This window comes from Pempheris klunzingeri, chromosome 8 (assembly GCF_042242105.1).
Source record: "Pempheris klunzingeri isolate RE-2024b chromosome 8, fPemKlu1.hap1, whole genome shotgun sequence".
NCBI lineage: Eukaryota > Metazoa > Chordata > Actinopteri > Acropomatiformes > Pempheridae > Pempheris > Pempheris klunzingeri.
In genome coordinates, this window is record NC_092019.1 from 15,722,599 (window position 1) to 15,743,928 (window position 21,330).

Consider the following 21,330-nt stretch of genomic DNA (forward strand, 5'->3'; position numbering starts at 1 on the left):
GATCACTGATTTTGCACAGTTGATTGAGGTGCATTTGAACCACGAAGAAACACAAACTCAAACAGAGTTTGAGACAAAAACTGACAAAATAAATATTAGAAAAAGACAAAAATGTAAATGAATGTGTCAGTAAATAACATTACTAGTTAAACAATTACAGTGGAGTGTGAAACAATAAAAGACTGAAATAAAAGGAGTTTTAAGTCCGTTTATCAGCTGATTTGTAGTTGAGGAACCAATCAAAAATCTTTTTCATTGAGTATAGAGCTTTATATTACACCAATATGCTCAGTTTTAATGATTTAACTAACAATATTCTGAATAGTTTTTATTTGGGGGTTGACTGATAAGCTTTTGCCACATTGTGTCAGCTCTTGGGCTCCATAAAAGTAGTGTAAATGCCCTTTGTGATATGAGTTTGGCTCATTTTAAGATATGTTGTGAAAAAAGTCCCAAAAATTAATAAAAAATCTAAAACTGTGAGAAAGCCCCCTTGGTGTGGCGGACAGGTGGCGCTGGAGGTCCGTGGGTGTCAGCGGTGCTGCGTGTGGGAGAAGCCGCCTGTTGGAGCTGTTCTGGGGCTTGAGGCTCAGAGGAGCGGGGCCGTCCTCCTCCTCCGTGACCCGGGCCCGTCCATGAAAAAACCCACCGAGCGGCTAAAGGGCTGGGGATGCACAACGGGACCGAGGAAACACGGCTTTACAGGCGGAAAACCGGGAGTGCTGATGCTGCTGAACATGGAGTATCTCCTCCTCTGCGGGATAAAGCGGGTTTACTCTGATGTGGCCGCTCAGTGAGTTTGTTAAAGAGAAACATTTGGCTTTTACTTTGCTTTTTTTTTCACCGTTTGCGTTGAGACTCACATCTGCAATGATGCGGGCTGTGGACTGGAGACGGACCGCTGCGATTGTACTCCTTTTGGGATACCTTGTCTCCAAAGCTGCCGCTAAAACCCCATCGGAAGACACAGCCACGGAGGGTAGGAGTGTTTTAAACATTTTTATCCGCTCTCTTTGTCCGGGAAAGCGGCCGGTTAGCTGCTCTTTGGAGGCTAATGGAGCCGCTAGCCTGCTCGGATGCTGATGTGACCTAAAGTTAGCTAACATTAGCAAGTTAGCCGGTGGCTGAAAGAGGGCACGAAAACTTCTCTGAAATGTTTGTTATCCAGCCTGGCTTTATGTCCCTGGATAATATCTCAAATCAACACTTTATTTTTGATATGAAGTAGTCATATCTGTGTGAAATACTCTGTCAGTAGCTGTGGCTGGAAACATGCCCTCATATTGTCCACAGTAACGCAGCAGTTGAGTCCAGCTGCTGTGATTACTCATTTTTTAATCCTCGATATGTTAAAAAAAACACACTTTCTCTTTCTCTGTCTGATAGACCACCTTGCTCAAGTGTCCCACAACAAGTAGATGGGTACCAACAAGCTCAAACTTTCTACCTGGTCTTTGTACTAGAGTTGCACCTAATGATTATTATCATTATTGATTAATCAAGTCAACAGTCTGCCTTAAATGTCAGAAAATTGCACAAAGTGCCAGTCACAACCTCTCAGAGCCCATGTAGACATATTTGGACCAACTAACAGACATAAACCCACAGCCAGTCAGCTTACTATCATAATAAACAGCTGATGTTAACATTTAAGAAGTGGCAACCATTGAATTACTGGCATTTTTGCTTTAAAATGATTAATCAGTCCTTGAACTGCAGCTTAATCTTCTATTGACAGCTAATTAATCATCTCTAACTTTTAAGACAAGATGATATAAAATTACATCATTAATTTGACTTTATTGTTGTGTTGCAGCAGTAGAAGTACAATAAAGTATGAAAAACTAGATGAGCATCTACTATACACCAAATGAGCCAAGATAGACACTCAAAGCTAGAAGCAAATAGTAAATCATCTTAAAACTAATCAGCAACATTAATAATTGATTAATTGTTTAGTAATTTTTGAAGCAAAAAAGCTGACACCCTCACTTTGCAGTTTCTGTTTGTCTTATGTGATATAAAACTTTAAGGTTTACTATTTTCTAAACTTGTAATTGAGAAAATAACAGATTCATTGATAATGAATGTAGTAGTCATCCCTACTAAATGGTATATACTGTACCAAACACTGAATCACAATAATCCGATGGCATCTCATTCACTCACTGACTTCAAAGCTGCCCTGTCATACTAACTACTAAAGTGGAGCCACATCTGTTTTATCCATCACTTTTATCTCTCGCTGTCATGCTCAAACACACACACACACACATCACAGTGGTCTGTGTTTGCTTACATATTTGGCTGGCCTACATTCGGCCCTCTCTCTCCGACTATGTTTACAGTAGAAGTATGAACGTAAACTTGCAGTAACTATTGCTGTAAATCAGTCAGGGTTAAAAAAAAAAAAAAAAAAAGGCAGCACAGAGGAGTAATTTTTTTTTTCTTAGAAGTGTCAACTTGGTTTATAATATTTTACAATTTCATGATTAGTTCAGGAGTTGAAGTAGTTCTGCTTGAAGGCTTGTGATTACTTTAAGGCTTTCAAGATTCTGCATCATGAAAATGGTCCAAATTCACAGCAGCAGGCTCTGGTAAAGAACAAAGTGTAATGCTTATGATAATTCACAAGATTGTGACGCTTTGAAGTCTGTCCCGGCCTCTCTCTGCTCTCTGTTTTCCCTTTCTTTCTCGCTCTCTTTCTCTGGTGCTCACTTTGCCTCGGACTGACCTTCAGTTGTCCCCGTGGGGGTGTGTTCAGGTCGATACTGAGGACTTCTCCGGGTCTGTCCAGCAGGCAGCATGGATGAGTGGAGCCAGACAGACAATCTACCCGCAGATATAGATCTCACTCACATTACTGCTGCCCATAATAGGCATGGCATTGCATCTCCAGCAGACAAACATTCGATGAAGCTGGACAAGGGCTGCCAGGAAGTAGACCAATCAAATCACATTGTCACCAGCTAGCCAGGCTTGATTTTAATCACAAGATGTTGGTGTGAGTGCTAACAGCAACCCAGTGTGGGGAGGATATATTGGGCCATAAGGAAGAATGGTGTTTAGGGAGCAGAACCAGTAGAGTATACTGTACGGTATGTAGACTGGAAGTAAGACGAAGAGAGTCCATTTGCTCCTCAGACTGAGACCTGATGATGTAACCTAATTGCTGTCTCCCCTGCTGAGTTAATGGGATTGACCATCACTATCTAATCTTACTTTTAATCCCGAGGAGGGAAAGTAGCAGGCTGAACACCTATTGATAGCCGTTTCCTTTATTTGTAATGGCCGAGCTTTAGTTCAGCAGATAGGAGCGTGTTTATATGCTTTGATTTTTTTTTTTACAGCATGCTTTGATTTGCCTCTGTGTGTTTCCACATGTTGCATGCTGTGACATGTTTTGCCATTCGCTTTCCCGATCATCCCTGTTTGTGATTCATACTTTATCTCAGTGACCTTTTACCGTCTTCCTCATTTTCTTCCCATAACATTTTTAATAGGTCTATTTTTTCTTTTTTGCAAGATCACCACACTGTGCATCAGATGTTTGTTATTTATCCGAATTTATCCGTTACTTCAGTCCTTGTGTTTCCTTTTGCTGTGGTTGAACAAGTTATTACATCCAGAAACACAAACAACAGTCTGTTGCTGAGCTTGAAGTTAAATGCATGCATGCATTGCTCTAGTTTTCACTTACTGCATACTTTCTTTCGATAGGGATGTGCGGTATTGCCTTGAAATAATATCTATATATGATACAATACTAAAAAAAAAAGCATTTACAATTACTGTTTAGAATTTATATACTTTACTATTTAAACAACTTGCCAATGTTTCGGCTTTTCAAATCTCTGACCACAGCTCTTGTGCTGTTGTCACATGATTCTGGCTCCTCTTGTACTCAAACATGTGCTCCTGCATTAGATGGTGAAAACAATCTGTTGTGTTGTCCCTTTGCTGTAGCAACCACACAAATCCAAATTATTTTGTATTTTCTCCTGTCGGGTGCCATTAAATCATTGCGTATGGAGATGACGCAATTAAGACTGCCAGTCAACCCTCAAACTGTGGATAACTGTGCCCACAACGTGATGAAAATATGGCATTTACATTTGTTTGTCTGTATTAATTTGATGAAGGGTGAAGGTCTCCTAATGTTTTTTTTCCACTGACATCACTTTGAACTCCAGTAACTTGTGATAAGCCACTGATTTGCTCAGCAGTGAGCGTAGTGTAGCTGCGACTGTTACACTGGATGTTGTGTACAAGCAAACTTTCCACTCAGCCTCGTGTGCAGAAAGCATCTGTTTCCCCCTCCTCTGTTTGGAAGAAGACCAAACCCCCTCACACACCCAATGGAGGCCAGCCATACCATGCATTTCCAGTTTATCACACCTCACTTTTATGGTGCAGACATGCTTTGCCTCCCCGTAACTTCTCATTAATACACCAAACACGCATTAATTCAAGCTGTAGTGGGCTGAAAATCGTACACACAGTGTTTTCACTGTCTTCTCTTTCCTGTCTCTTTCTCCTCGCACATAAACACACAACCACCCTGCTGCTTTGGCTGCCGTTGCCTGGGATAATTGATCTGAGATCGCAGCGTTGGGCAGGCAAAACTCCCTTTGATGCCTTCATCCTCCATATGGCGCTCAATACACACAGATAAGGAGTCAGTACAGAGAGGAGCGGCTATGAGGTGGAGATTCAAGGTCTCCTGTCACTCCTCAGGTTGACCATCATCTTCTCTCCTGCATGTCGGAGCAGAGAGGAGAGCTTGTTTAACAATGATGCCACACAGAAGTGATTTATTGGATGAGCACTAGGAGGGGACTGTTGCATTTGTCAGTCTCCCAGGGGAGTTCTTTTAAAGTGAGCACAGCTGGTATCCCTAACAACATATCACTGGGAGTGGGGACAGGAAGGGAGGTCATGGTACACACACACACACCAGATCTTAATGCAGCAGGGAGTTTCTGTCAAGGGGGAATCCAGCCGTCTTTTTTGCTTTCCCCTCCACTGCTGTTGCAAATGTAATAAAGAGGAGGAATGAAGTGAAGGGTCAGAAAGCAGCCACAGAGCAGATCTTCACACCAGACCTCTCGGGGTAATGATGCGTTTGGTCTGAGATTGACACGTTGCTCTGCCAAACCTTGTTGCGTACAAAACACCATATAACTTCCACCCGTGCAGAGGTATCATTTGGTGCGGTGCTCTGTTTTTAGGTGGAGCCTGCACCCGGGCTGAACTCTTCCCAGATTGTCAGAGTGGTTCCTCGCTGACCGCAGGATCCCAGAGTGGGGGGAGGGGGATTAGTCTAGCCAGGGGTATGTACGGGTTAGCGTGTGTGTCATGGAGGGTTACAAGACAGAATTACGATGAAATTCAGTTGCAGTGAGTTCGGGGGAGGTGGGCATGTTTAGGTGAAGGGAGAGGGAAGGAGAGACCCTTTCAGCTTTAATTGAAAGGTCACTATGGGTCAGCCAGCAGCCAGTGATCAAACCAGATTTATGTTGTCATGTGTGCCAAGTCAGGGAGATGGCGTGGGTTTCTGTGGATGTTAAATTATAGTGTTTTTGTACCAAGTTTGATTTTTATCATACCTTTGGGATACAAAGCTAAAATTGACTTTCTTTTTGTTTTTCTGCTTGTGATATAACGAGCCTCACAGTGTTTGTGCTGTCTCTCTGCAGAGAAGGAAAAAGATGTGTGCATATCTTGTTTAGCAGTATTGGAAAGTAACAGAGTACATTTACTATGTAAGTACAATTTTGAGGTACTTGCTTGTGCTTTCTGAAACATTACACTTCTACTCCTCTACAGTTCAGTGGCAAATACTGCACTTTTTCAGGATGCAGGAAATTTCATTTCAGATTTCCAGGTAAAGGTCAACAGAAACACAGCAGACTTGAGGGTCACAGTTGATGACTAATAATATAAATATACCTCATTTACTTTTAAAAGAATAATCAATGTTAATAACAACAACCACTTATACAGAGTAACATCCATGCAACAGCACGACTTAATGGTTATCACCTCAGGTTCAAACTCTTCCTTGCTTCCTCTCGAGGACTTTTGATGCACGAAATTGCCAGCACAACGACTATAGCTTGTTTATTGTTTTGCGACATTTTCAAAATGAGAGAGCAGCACAGATGAATGTCGCAAGTTGATGACATGTCTCTTTTTGCATGTTTTGTCTCTAGGGCAACATCTAATGATTATTTTTATTATTGAATCATTCTGGTTAACTAGTTGATAATGCTAATAGATAGAAATAGTGAACAAAGCCTGTTTTAATTTCGATTGTCCCATGGTGATGTGTTCAAATCTAAAGCACAAATATTTTCAGATTACTTCCTATGTCGCAAAGACAACAATAAAATTCCCACATTTGAGAGGAAATAGAGAAAATATATTTCTTATGATAAAATTTATTCTATATTGTAGTAATTCAATTCACCAGGCGTTAATTGCACCAGCTGACATGGTCCAAAAGCCAGTAAAAGGCAGTCAGACAGAGGATGCATCCACAATTTTGTCAGACCCGTCTCACACAGTGTGACATGCAGTTAAACTTGTGCGACTGTTGTTATGCCCCAGCCTATAGGCACGTTTAGTCTGAGCCCTTCTTCAATCAACAGGCTGTCTGTGTAAAAACTTTTCTTCCTCCTCTGCATTAGAAAAGGTGTTTATGTATACAGTTGTTTTTCCTCTCTGGTCCAAGGCTTCTTTGAGAGAGGGAAATGGTCCATTGTTTAAGAGGGGAAGTGGCATTGGCAAAACTCCAGGAAATAGTCAGACGGCTGTCTTTTTATGATTTGCCAGGATGTGGTACGCCATCTCCAATGGAGGCAAAAGGCACGACGGTGAAACCAAACCCAGTTAAAGAAATGTCTGTATTTTAGACGGCTGTAATTATAACACCACTGTGTCTCTATATCGCTCTGTGTAATGGCTGTTTAGTCTCTTCACACCGGCGCTCCGATATGTACATGTACACAACTCAATAAATCCTCTGTTTGTTCACAGAGGTGACTCTGAAGGTTCACCTGAGCGATGCCAGCACTCACCAGCCCCTGGGAGGAGCCACCATACAGCTCTTTGCCAACCACTCCTCTGTGACCACAGACACCTCATCAGCTGATGGCAACACCTACCTGCGCTTCCCCTACCGCCTTGGGACACCGTTGGTCGTTACTGCAACCAAACAGGGATATGTGCCAAACTCCGTGCCCTGGAGTCCCTCCAGATTACCTGGTAGGTGTGTGAGAGAGAGATTTTAGGACAAATGCAGAAGTGACATCGTGCAATAGCCACATTTAGATAAGAAGTGCTTGCTCTCAGGTTATTGATCTTAATGTGCGCTGCCACTTAAATGTGCGTTTGTCTGTGTGTTATTGTAAAGTGAAGGTTGTGTTGTATTTGTGCCAGGTGTGTGAGCTAATGATGAGTGGAGTGCTCCATTACTAATTTATTACAATAGATGCCAAAACCCAGCAAGGGGGCTGCTTAAGCTTTCCTTTCACTAACACACAAAATACCTCCCAAGAGGCTGCAGTACTGTGTGTGTGTGCGTGTGTGTGCGTGTGTGTGTGTGTGTTGTAGCAGGGAGGTGGACTGAGAGGGTGGTTATTATGAGCCAACGGAACGGCGGCCAATTGGATTATCACGCTTACCAGCTCTGAACAATGGAGGACTGAAAGAAAGGAAGGAAGAGGAAAGAAGTGCAGTTTGCTGGGTCAGACTTGTGTGCTGCACAGCAGACAGGATGAAAGCACGACTATTAAAAATGTATAAAGATGGTTTAATGACTTGTTATGTCTGATAGTGATCAGTAAAGTGGCCAGGTAGATTGTAGTTTGTCTCTTATCTGATGGTGAATTCATTCTGTCAGTTAATGTTGTTTTCCCTTGTGTGGTTTTGTTTGTTTTCCAGTATTTTCCTCCATCAGTCTGGACCTGCTACCAGAAAGAGCTGCTACTCTGATGGTGTATGAGGATGTTGTGGAGATTGTGTCAGGCCTACAAGGTAAACGCAGTATACATATGTCTGTGTGTGTGTATAATTTTTGATTTATATATCTATACATACAGTTGTCACCAATAAACACCAACCTTTTTTTAAAGGAGCAGGTTTAACATTAGTGTCATCGGATTGTAAAAGAATCTCACCACAAGGTCCATTTGTAGCTGTTCTGATCTTTCTCAGCAGATGAAGTTAAAATCTCAGATATTAAGTCTTTAAATCCACTCATAAAAGTGGATATTTACTCCATGACAACTGGGCATTTATAAGTTGTGTTTCCAACTGCAAGACGACATTGATCACCGTAGTTCACATTGAATTAGGTTTTCTACATTGCTCAGTCTCAAAGACGTTGAGGGGAAAAGGTCTGTGTTTGTAAGAAAAATAAATTGTTAAACTAGAGTTTTTGTGCTGAAATTTGTATTTGTAACCCCTGTATTTGTATTGGTCATTTTCATTAATTTTTAATTACAAAAATAAACACTGACAAATTCACATATTTGTATTTAATATAAATGGAAAATAATTAGCCCGGCCTCCTATCGAGCCTGATCTGATAAAACAAATCATCCGTCCGCACATGCACAAATGTAAATCATGAGTCTGTCTCTGTTAGTCAGCCTCTTTGTTAAGGTGTGTAATTATATTAGATAAGGCTTTCTCACTCAGGCAGAATCAATATAATCTCTTTGTCTGCTCGGGCTTTTGTGTGTCTGTGACCGACAGGGGAGTAATTTAACGTGTCAGCTGTGTTGTCTGACTAAAAAAAACTTCACAGACACAGCGCACATAAACATACAGACACCATTAACATGTGAACCTCCTGAGTGCATACCGCCCGCAGCACGTGCCTGAGCGGAGCGCAGTCTCTGCCCTCTGTCCGCCACATTGTGTTTGTCACGATGTTGCGAACTTGGACACCCAGGGAGTGATAAACCTTGGCATGTGGCACGAGGAAGGAGAATGAAAGAGGAGGAAGAGGAGGAGTAGGAGGAGGAGGATGATACAGTATGGGCTGGAAAGTGGGGATGTGGGTGGAGCAGTTGAAGAGAATCGGGGAGAAGAGGGGGGGATGGGCAGAGCAGTGTCCAACAGAAGGAGGAACAGACGAGGTGAGAGAAAAGTAGAGGGAACAAAGACAAGAAGAGTTGAGGAGGGGTGCACACAAAGAATAGAAATGTTTCACACAATTGGAGCCACAGAAGGGAAACTACATTCACAACTAAGTTTCACGAACAAGCCTAAGACAGAGACGTGAAAGTAATAAGATGCACACACTGCAGAGCCAAAATTCATGTCGAGTGCGACTAGAAACACCAATACAGTGAACTCATATACAGCTGGATGTGTGTCTCACTGCTCAGGAATGTGCACTCACAGTCGAACCACAATGACATCACCTTGCTGAGCCCAGCTACATGCAGTTTTTACTGCACTTTATGTGTAATTTGTTAATGGCAGGCAGAGACTGGATGGGAGCTAGTGATGGAGAGAAATGAAAAGGAAACGATTAATTGCACAGCAAAATATCAGAAAGAAGCATCATGCTGGCTGAGAGAAAAGATGGAGGGAGGCATTATCTTTACTGTATCGATCCAGAGTTACCCCCATTAAGCCTAATTTGATGGCTGAATTTATAAATAGGCATTAGGCGAACACGAGGAGTAGAAGATTGCGTTGTAAAACATCCTGAAACGACATCCATGTGTTAGAGGGGCTGTTGCTGTCATGTGAAACGTCATAGCTGAATTTGTCGGATTCCTGCATTGAATTTAATTGGGAAACTAAAGTAAAAAAAAAACTTTTTTTTAATGTACAAAATTATACAGTATAGTCTAAATTCTATCCTTTTTACATTTATTTTTCTAATTCTTTAACTCTTATTTTAATCATTTACCTTTATTGCATTGTATGAGTATTGATGAATAAGACCTTATAATCTTGAATGTAAATGGAGAACTTGATTTTATATTTCTCACATGCCTTTCCTGAGTGATTACTCATACAGGAGCCTACTTTATTCAGCCCTAAAATCTAAAGTCATTGAAGAATTTCTGAAATATTTCTGGAGATTTATTAACAATAAGAAACCAGCCAACAGACTTAAAACAATGTTTATGGACAATATTTAAGGATATTTTAAAACAACAACAGTGTGATCTGCAATACAGATATGAATATCTTGCACACCAAAAAATTACCACATGTTTGTGGACCAAAATTATGGGGAATTTAATGACTTGAATTGGAGAGTGGTTAGTAGAGACGTGAGAGGAAAATGAGGTGAGAGAGAGATGGAGAACGACAGACAAACAGAGGTCCCCGACCGGTTTTGACCAGTGGAGATGCAGTTCATGATTGGCACCCCAATACCAAAGGCCATCCTTGTGGCATGATAATCTGAGATACCAAATAACTGCAATGACCCCAGTTTGATTTTGGCTCTCATGTAAGATAAGATAAGATATTCCTTTATTAGTCCCATGACGGGGAAATTTACAATGTCACAGCAGACAGGAGGAGATATGAATAATATGTACAGCTACAGTAGAGGAAGTATAAAACATAGAAACAATATAGTATACATAGGGAGAATATAAAAAAAAAATAATAATAATAATGTATCCCATTAATCTCAACCATCTATTACAGAAATAACAAAATGACAAAAAATATTTTTTAAAACCTATTTGAAATTGTTCAAATTCTCATTTTTGATAATACTGGATATGTGCTCAACATGGCCATCAACATGTCCATGGGCTCTGATGTCTGTCTGTTACTCCTCAAGGTTTCAGGCATCAGCCCAGCGTTCATTTCCAGCGCAGAGCTTTGAGTCTTCCTTCCAACACGTCCTACTCCAACCTAACGGCTCTGCTCACCGTGGCCAGCTCCCCATCGCACATCCAGCACTTTCCCCACCTGCAGGTCCTCGGCGGCAACGGCACAGGTGAGGCCCGAGCTGGCAGATGGTAACAGCACAGGGGAGTTCAAGACTCAATCGTGGAAAACACAGCAGGGCGAAGGAGAGTGGGGCACGGAGGACAGGGGAGAGGGCTACTGAGAGGGGGTGGGGAGTGAAGAGGAGAAGCAGTGGTGCATCAGAGAGACTTTACCCTGGAGAGGCCTCTCTATCTGACCTGCTGAAACACAATAACCCCTGTGTGTGCTCTCTGTACCCGCACGCTTTTAGGCAGTCTTATCCACGCCTTGATGTGTGTTAGTGTATGTGTATGTCGTATGCAATTGTGCGTCCTTCTTTCTCCTTCAGCTTGACTACCCCTCAAAAGCTCCCCCTCCCCACAGCAAGTACCCTCTCCCTGCAGGCAACACAAGCCTACTTGTGTTTTGTGACACTTTCTACCCTCTGTCACTCTCCAACCTGTTTCCTTCTTTCCTGTCTTTCCCTTGTTTTCTTTCCTGTCTGTCTTTCCGCTGACAACTCTCCTTTATCTACGCTTTGTTATGTTACTCCCCCCCCCCGCCGTCTGCTCCTTTTGCTGCTCCCCCTCCTGTGCACCTTACCCCACTCCCTTTCCTTTTTGCTGCATTTTTCTCTCTTACACTCTCCTGCTCCCCTCACAGGGACCGAGAAGAGGTTTGAGTTAACTCCTGTAGCAGCCATCTCTGTTCACCTATTGGCCAGCGACGGAGTGGAGCTTCAGGTGAATGAGCCAATCACAGTGTCCGTCCCCCTGCCAGCTGACAGCGGCCTGAAGGAAAATGATCACATCCCTGCTTGGAGATTTGACCCACGCTTGGGTATGTAATGACAGAAACAGAAAAGCTTTGCTGACTTTCTAAGCATAAAGCATTCGCTCATCTACATATCTGTGTTTGTATGTTTCACTGAGATCTCTGAAAAATAACCTCAACCCTTTTAAAACAGCAGTCCTGTTATATATCCGCTTGTATGTTAATCACACCTACTTCCTAGGGTAAATGATTTCTGAAATTATCAGAATAGAAGCATTAATACAAACCACGTGCATATTCACAGTGCAGCCAGGTCATAACTTGTAGCAGTGTGTTCGAGTGATGAATGAATTTATTCATAAAATCATAAATAATGACCAGCATGCGGTACCACATTAATCTGCAAATCAAAACACAAATACTGCTACACATCACAAGACCGTTGATGCTTAATCTGCTGGAGCTCAGTTAAATCTTGAACTGAACCAAACAATAGCAAAAGGCTCTGTGGTGCTGATGTTTGCAGCAGAGACCCTTCAAGCCTCTCTGGACCCACTGATTTATTTCAGCAGTCTTAAATCTGTGTTGTCAGGCGTCCTGCACTGTGACACACCCAGTTCTGCTTGGACAGGCTCAGTTGAAGAACAGTGATTAGATCATCAGTTGAGTGTCTGATGTGTCTGCACTACAAAACGTCCATCTCTGTGTACATTTGTCTCACATTTCCAGATCTGCTGTATCTCCACATTGTGTTATTGCTGCTCCAGTGCTGAAGAACAGGACTACTAAGACCTATTCTGCTGCAATAAAATGTACTGGATTATTGGATGAGGAGCTGAAACATTTAGTTGATTAATCGCTTAGTAGTGAAATCGAATAATCTGCAGCAAGTGGCCACTTGGGGCAGCAGGAACAAACATTAGCATATCATCAGCTTTTAAGTTGACACTTTAAGCAAATAGCTGTCTATTAACACCTCCACCAGACTTGGAGGAACAGTAGCATTCATTAGGAGTTCAGTTTGTGTCCAGTAATTACTCTTCTTTTAGCTCCGTCTTTGGTCTCCACCAGCTCCTGAGGAAAATATATGACCTTTAGCCGCTAAACGCTCCACTGTGTTCACCACCTGTGTCTGTGTGTCACTTGGTGCTGGGCAGTCACGTTGTTGTAGGTTCATCTGAGCTAAAAACCACAGCCCTCTGCGACCAAAGAGCGATGCTACAAGAGCAGTGAGAGGGAACCAAAACAAGTCAGGTTGTGGGTCTGAAAACCCAAACAAAGAGCTGAAAAACACTAAAACCCTGAGCTGAGGGGAACCAAAGAGTTGGGAGGGATAATTCTTTGTCGGTTCATCACTATTAGCAACCCATTAAAAGTAGATATCCTCTGTGGTAGTTAACCAGATGTCTTTGGGTTTAGGACTGTTAATATTTTCTGACATTTATAGACCAAATGTTTATCTATTACTAAGGAAAATACACAACAGATTAACTGATGAAGTAAATAATCATTAGTTTCAGCCCTTTGAGCCTTTTAAACTAATCTTACCTGTCAACTGCTCGTCTAATAGACAGGAGAATGTATAACTAAATCCCATTTTCTACCAGTCATATCCATTTGACACAAATACAGGGAAATCCCTTTGTAGATGACACATCGTCTAAACATGTGCCTTCTGCTTCTTTCAGAAAGCTGCAACATAAACAAGAATAATAGGCCACTTGTAGCTGGGATACATGTGATGTTACTGGCATCTCTAAATCTTCCCTTAAAATATTTCTGCTAGGCAAGGCAGATTTTATTGGGTCAATCACTGTTTAAAATCTTTGCTCTTGTGATAGTTTTAAGGATCCCAAGGCTCAGTTCAAAGTGCCCAAAGAATCAACATCCAGAGCTTATAAAAAGGGCTTTGATAAAAGCTGAAAGAGCACACACTTGTACACACAGCCTGTAGCAGCGAGTATTTCCACAACAGAGGCCATCCCGGACCCCTCTCCGGGCTACATCTCGTGTTCCTTAGCAACCCACCAAAATAAATAACACAACAGAAAGGCCCGGCTCCTGATTGAGTCTCTTTGCTGAGCTGTTAAGTGTGTGAAACAAGTGTGTTGTTATGTATGTGTTAAACTGAGGATTTAAAAACAGACATGCAAAGAAAGAACTATGAAATCTGTCTGGTGCCTTTTGGAGGAATACTCCAGGCTGATAAAAGCTCCCTCACAAAGAAGTCAGTTTTGTTTACAAAGTGCGCACATGGACAACTCACACACACACACACACACATGCACGCACACAAACACACACACACACACAAACCTGTTTCTCTTGTATAACTGACAACCTCTCATGTATTGTTGCATTTTAATGGAGCATGGAGAGAAATGATGTCATATATGTACGGCTCAAGTTCCTCTGCGTGTGTCTGTATGTATTTGTGTGAGTGACATTTGTAAACAGACAGACCTTCATCCCGAGAGGAGGCTGATGATGCAAATAAGGACAGATTACTATCTGGGAACAGAAAGGGACTCTGTGTCAGCTGTGTTGACTTAGCATGAAAGGGCGAAAAGCAGAAGTGATATACCGGCTGTATGGATGTTATAAATGTTTGCGCTGCGTTGAAGCAGTCGTCGGCAGTGTATTGTATGGAGGCGTGGGAACAGAGTCCCCAGGTCAGAGAGAGAGAGAGAGAGAGAGAGGGAGGGAGAGAGAGAGAGAGAGAGAGAGGGAGGGAGAGAGAGAGAGAGAGAGAGAGAGGGAGGGAGAGAGGGAGAGAGGGAGGGAGAGAGGGAGGGAGAGAGGGAGAGAGGGAGAGAGGGAGAGAGACCCCTGTGGAAACAAGCAGACAGAACCAGGGTGAATCCGGGCAGGGCTGTGTGTGTGTGTGTGTGTGTGTGTGTGTGTGTGTGTGTGTGTGTGTGTGTGTGTGTGTGTGTGTGTGTGTGTGTGTGTGTGTGTGTGTGTGTGTGTGTGTGTGTGTGTGTGTGTGTGTGTGTGTGTGTGTGTGTGTGTGAGGTGCTGAGTCACACAGCCTCTCTCATTTCTGTTTGCTTCTGTTTCTTGTGCCTTTTCCCTTATCTCCCCCTCCATTCCTCCTCTTTGTCCACTCTTGTTTCCTCTCCTTGTTATGTTTCTTTCTTTCCAAGCTCTTATATATTTGTCTTTCTTGTTGAATATCCCTTCCTTCCCCTTTTTGTTTCCTCTCTCCTGAAGATCGATGCAGATTCCTGACCCCTTGATGTTGTATAACTGGGTATAAACATAGAAACAAAGTAGCTCTCGCCATCCAAGCCCTGAGGCCCAGAGGAGGGGAAGTGTGAAGGCACTACTGAATGTTTCCTCTTGGAGCAGATTTACTGTCAGCCAATCAATCAGTGCCTTTGGCTTTGTTGTGGTTTTTGGTATGGGCACTGCTGGAGCTGCTATTGTGTTCCTACCCATAGTCTTGTCAGTGGCATTTCACTGAACATGCTGCCTCCCCGTGGATGAGTTAAGTACTGCAAAAACACTCCCTCTTCTCTCACACTGCTGAGTGTTTTGCCAGCAATCAATCAAGTTATCTGCAGTTTACAATTTAAGAAAGGCCTAAGAAAGTATCAGAAAGTCTTAACACTTTACAAAAGCCAGTAATGTTAAAAACGTGTTTGTGTCAGATTGTGGTTTGTCTGGAGACATTATAAACTAAAAGTGGGACTGTTTTGACAGCGGGTTGTGCGCTCAGGAAGCTGTTCTGTTTCTGTCAGTATTGTCAGACCTGTAGCAAACACTGTCAGCTCATAAGCTCATCAACTCATGATGGGCAAGTGTCAGTGTCAGCAAAAATGTAACTCAATTCACCTTCTCTAAATAGTTAATGCATCCATTTTATGCCTCTTAACCTGATCAATGTTGCATGTCATGCAATACCATTTATCGTCATCATCATCATCATCATCATCATCATCATCATCATCATCATCATCATCATCATCATCATCATCATCATCATCATCATCATCATCATCATCATCATCATCATCATCATCATCATCATCATCATCATCATCATCATCATCATCATCATCATCATCATCATCATCATCATCATCATCATCATCATCATCATAACCATATAATTCCTACTGGTTTTCCATATTACTTTCACACTTTGGCTGATATGGCCATTAAACAGGCAGTAAATTCCATTCTTTGTGGTATTAAAAGTGTTGTTAGTCTTTCAGAAACACTGGTAATGGAGTTGACTTCACATTGATAAATTCTTAAGCCTAAAACATAAATAATTTACACTTAACAAGTATCTAAATGTATGTAAGTGGAGTGCTGCTTTATCTATAGTGAGTTTTTGAGTCAGGTGGGAGTTTGCTGCAGGCCTTGTGAGCTTTTGCTAACAAACTCTGTGAAGGTGGCTCCAATAGAGAATAAATTTGATTTCAAGCGGTGCGGTTTTGTGTGCGTGTTTGTGTGCAGGTGGCTGGATAAAGAGCAGCTGGGGTCATGTGCAGAGGGAGGGCAGCCAGCTCAGTCTGACCTACATTGCTCCTCAGCTGGGATATTGGGTGGCCGCCATGTCTCCAGTACACTCAGGTGGGAAACTACTGTAAAACACACAACACGTGTTTTGGCATGTCATGAATGTGCTCATGTACTGTATGTAGAAAGATGTACAATACAGATACAGTTATAATCTTAACAAAGAGTTGGTTTTGACAGTGAATGAAACCTGTATGTAAAAATCAGTTTCTGTATGATCTAATTTATTTCTTTTTTCTCCACCTCTGGTCTGTCCAACAGGTCCACTGGTTGCAAAGGACATCAGCACATACCACACTGTGTTTCTGTTGGCTATACTGGGGGGCATGGCCCTCATCCTGCTCTGCCTGCTCTGCCTCCTGTTGTATTACTGCAGGTGTGTGAGATGCTTTGGCTTATGTCCCATCTTAAACACTGTCAGAAGTTGCTTCACCTGTCTCCAAAGTGAGGAAACACAGGCAGTGTTTTGACAGTGTCAGGAACATACAATAATATGGATGTGGATGTGGAACATTTGAACGTACTGTAACTAAGCTATTTTAGGCTGTATATGTTTATTTTTGATGCTGCCCAGTGTGCACTTACACAACAGCATTGAAAAAGGCCATCACATTATCACCAGTATATCATGTTATGGCATGAACATGATTATTGTTAGCATTACATGTTTAACTCAACATGAACTTGTACAAAGATACAAAGATATTGGGTTTGTTTTGACTAGGATACTGTTATAATATAAGGAGCAGTATAGTGTTCTGCGTGTGTGCGAGTTCTAAATATAAGTAAAATTCACATGGAAAGTACACAACAGGCCACATGACATAAGCTGTCATGTTTGCAGCACAGGATACGTAGTGACTGTTCCTCTGATTCAGTCATAACATCTGCTGTGTCTATGTGTTGTGCAGGCGCCGTTGTTTGAAACCTCGAGGGTCTCACCGCAAGCTCACTCTGTCCTCTGGTCTGGACAGCAGTAAGAGGGACCAAGCCACTTCCATGTCCCACCTGAACCTCATCAGCAACGAGGTCTGTCTGACTGTCTACAATGCACTGTCTTAGGGAATATCAAACAGTGGAAGTACTTCTCTTTAGAGTGAAGACCTGGTTCAAACCCCCGTGTCAGGAAATATCTCTCTAGCATCTTTCAGAAATCAAACTCCTCCTAGTTCCATGAAGGTGCTCCACTGTGGCTGAGCCCTACGTGTTACATCCCTGTTACCGGCAGAAAAAGGGAAAATGAATTCCACAAACTATCAATAATTAATACCGTTCTCTTATTTTGTCTGCCATAAAGTTACTTTAATTAATATGGTATTTTCCTTAGCTTCGGTCTGCTTCATATCTTGTTTTAAATTGTAGTACATTTTAAAAAGTTTCTTACACTGAAATATTTGTTGTCTGTAGGTGCAGCTGGAACTTGTTTCCACAGCGACTGAGCCTGACATGACCACACCAATGCTGAAGCCTTTCTCATATGAGCACCAAGACAATCAACGTCAACACAACATAATCCATCACAACAAACACAGCCGCTCCTCTCTCGCCAACAACAGCCATCACGGCTCATCTCTTGGCAATCTGACGCCTCGCAGCCGAGACTACCGGCAGTCTGTGGAGACGTTCCAATTAAAGGCCGCCCTTTCATCCGTAACAGACCAGGGCTACCGTCAATCATACACCTCCGTCTGCTCATCCAGCAACCCGATTTCAGAGGAGCTGTCATTAGCCAATCACCGTCAGGTGTCTTCTAACCAGATGAGCAGCGTCGGGATGATTGATTGCGTCTCGCCTTCTTCTCCTCCTCACTCCCCCAGCAGAGGGGAGGGGTGCGAGTGCAGAGCTCCCGACTACCTTCTGTCCCGTTCTGTGGACCACCTGGAGCGTCCCAGTCCCCCGTGTCTCTCCCGGCCGGGCCAGCTGCTCTGCTGCGGCTCTGTGGACCTCCTGAGTGGAGGAGAAGGCTACCCGAGGGTGCGTCCTACACTGGTGATACCAGCTCACTACATGCGCCTGCCCGGGGAGCACCCTCTGTCTGGTCAGGCCCTCCTGCTGCAGGCTGACCAGCAGAGTGACTTGGAGACCATCCAGGCTGAGCTCAATGCCTCACATTCCCAGCAGCCCCTAGGGCAAACCCCCACCGACTGCACCCCAGGTCCCCCTAAGCCAGGTGACGGAGAGGGTCTCGGCATGTCAGAGTCTCTGTCTATTCCAGCAGCACTTGGGGATACAGGTCTTGTGGAAATAAACAGTGAGGACACCTTGTTGGCTGAAAAGACTTTAATGGAGCTAAGAGGAGGGAAACCTCTGCCTCACCCGCGAGCCTGGTTTGTCTCACTCGATGGGCGCTCCAACGCTCATATTCGCCACTCCTACATCGACCTCCAGCGGGCAGGGTGCCACAGCAACACGCCCACTGGAGGAGGTCAGCAAGGTAACAGCGGTGGCGGGAGGAGCGGCAATGGAAATGATGCCAGTCTGGACTCTGGGGTAGACCTGAATGAGCCAAGAGTGGGCCGCAAGGGGAGAGATGGGGAGCGGGAGGAAAGGGAGATTGAGAGAGACAGGTCGAAGGGCACAATACCAGCAATGGCGTACACTCAGCTGGTGTATGTGGATGATCTGGATGGAGGTGCCAACGAGGAAGAGATGCCCAAACGCAGCCCACAGGACAGTAAAACAGGACCTATCCTGTCAGACAAAGCAGAGGGTCAGCGAGGGGATCAGGGGCAGGAGGATGTGGAGGGGAAACAAGTACAGGGGATACAAATACAAGAGGAGCCCCCCTCACTTTCCTCTTCCTCCCCTGCTTCTCCTCCTCCTCTGCCAACACCAGAGGGAGAGACTTTCAGGACTGGTCACGCACTGCTGTCAGTCTCTCCTGATGACGATGCAACGCACGAGGATGGAGAGGAGGAGAAGAAGAGTCCATGGCAGAGGAGAGAGGAGCGACCTCTGCTGGCCTTTAATCTTAAATGATCCACAGATGACCACTTAAAGGATAAGCTCACATTTTTCCTTAATAGACTCACTCACATGCTCATATGCACTTTGAAAGCAATTTTGATCTCAGTAATTGTTCCCTCCGCACATACTGGCCCTTAAAGTGATTTCAAAGTGTGTTATTGGGGACAGAATCCACATTCTGCTCTGTCAAAAAATTAATTCTGAAGTTCAGGTCAAGCTAACTTGAGGCTTCAACTGTCGTCTTCTTCATTCAAAATTAGATTTTTTTTTAGATAAAGTAATTTATTAATCCCAGCAGGAAATCAGTGTTCCAGCAGCTAAGTCACACATGAATCTCAAAACAAAAAAATATAAGAGGTAAATAGATAATAAAAACTAAACACCTAAAATGTATAGAAATGAAAAACTAGGACCACGCTTACATGTACACTCTGAGTTAAAGATGTGAAGCAAATGTGTACTGCGTAAGTTGAATTGTTTTAGTCAAAAATCATACCAATTCTCGTAGTCATAACTCACATCTTAACACGCAAACATAATGTGTATATTTCTGGATTCAGTGTGACTTACACTTCCTAATATCATTATCTCCGCTGTCCAATCCACCTAAACTTCGCGTACAAATTGTAGAAAAAAAGACGCTGCTCATAACTCCAGAATTTGCCTGAGGAGCATCATTTTTTAAAGTTATTTTCAATATCATAATGATCCAGTGATAGTTGACTGTACAGCCATGTATACACTGAAACAGAAACTGCTAGTAGCTAAATTAGCACACTTCTAACGTTGCCAGTTTTCCAAAATGTAAACAAATATAGAAAAATGTGACTGAGGGTTTTACAGCGATATTATCATGTACTGATATGAGAAGGTGCTTCATTTGAATAGTTTAGATCAGATGTGGGATCAACAATACACTGAATCAATCTATATATACAGTATATACACTATACACACTATCTATTACACACACACAGATATGCACATGCATGTAAAATATAGGAATGTAAATTGATATGTGTCATCCCTCTGGCTCGTCTTACTCAAGATAGCTGAACTTAAACGTGCATTTTTACACAGAACAATGACAGAGGATTTTGTTGCCCATTTCGTTTGTTGAAATCCTTTAGGAAAGGATCGCTCAGCTGCTGGTGTAGACAGGAGGAACAGCTGCAACTACCAATGCTGTTCAATTGTGCATACGGGCTTGTCAGTTTTGAGATACACTGGGAAAAAGATGTGAGCCTATGCTTTAACCTGTGCTCAGACCATAACGTGAAGGATATGACCATTTAAACTGAAGCCCTTTGTTTTTTCTTAATATAGCACTGAGAAAATATTTCAGCACTGGGATTCCTTCAAGTCCTTCGTGAACTACCATGTCCCCTTTATGAAATGACCACTGTTGTACTCCACTTCGTCATCCTCACGACGCTCTACACTCACAGACCACTCATGAGGCACGATGTACAGATTGCCTGGAGGAGACAAACAGACTTTTGGTGGCAAGAAATTAGAATATTTTATGCACAACAAATATATGCCTTTTTTTATAAATAGCCTTGTAAACATAAAGGAACTGTTGTAGAAACAGATGATGGATGGTTATCACAAATGAAAGACTGCAGGAACCTTTTCTCTCGAGCCATATTGGCCTCAGTCCACTGACTGTAAAAGACAAACCACACTTCTTTAAAGTGAAATGACATCCCCAATTTAGCGATTTTAAGATTGTGGAGCATCTGTGCGAAATACAGCAAGTGAATCCACTCTTTTATCAGTAAGTTAGGAAGTGAAATGTCCTGTAGCGTGTTTCTGCGCAGGAATCAGCCCTGGCGTAAAGATGTAAATCCTGTACTTTGAACGTTTTTTTAGTATGTTGCTAGAATTCAGTCTAGCTCGTCAGAAGGCAGTTTGGGTGTTTACATGGTCTACACAGGGGACGAAGTTTTGGACTGAAGAAATGAAACCACTATCCGCACTGCAACGCAATCAGATAATGTGACACACCACTATCCTGGTGGGTAAGGATGTGATACCACTATCAACGTGTAGTCCCACCCAACATAATTGTGTAATGATATGAAGGTTTTTGTAATT

The 21,330-nt window shown here is 42.8% G+C and overlaps 1 protein-coding gene across 1 annotated transcript; it reads left to right on the forward strand.

The window, feature by feature from the left end:
- Positions 1–658: 658 nt before the first annotated feature.
- On the forward strand, positions 659–19,536 carry fam171a1 (family with sequence similarity 171 member A1). Its single transcript, XM_070835108.1, has 9 exons — positions 659–979; positions 7,042–7,269; positions 7,948–8,040; positions 10,829–10,987; positions 11,623–11,799; positions 16,201–16,317; positions 16,525–16,639; positions 17,175–17,292; positions 17,671–19,536. The coding sequence occupies exons 1-9, from the start codon at positions 781–783 to the stop codon at positions 19,240–19,242; spliced, it is 2,778 nt and encodes a 925-aa protein (XP_070691209.1). The 5' UTR covers positions 659–780; the 3' UTR covers positions 19,243–19,536.
- The last annotated feature ends 1,794 nt before the right edge of the window (positions 19,537–21,330 follow it).

Bases quoted from the DNA above. Each gene is read 5' to 3' on its own strand.
- fam171a1 (XM_070835108.1), top strand. From the start codon at position 781: ATGTGGCCGCTCAGTGAGTTTGTTAAAGAGAAACATTTGGCTTTTACT. The intron at 7,270-7,947 runs GTAGGTGTGTGA...TTTGTTTTCCAG, and splicing joins GAGTCCCTCCAGATTACCTG to TATTTTCCTCCATCAGTCTG. The intron at 8,041-10,828 runs GTAAACGCAGTA...TTACTCCTCAAG, and splicing joins GATTGTGTCAGGCCTACAAG to GTTTCAGGCATCAGCCCAGC.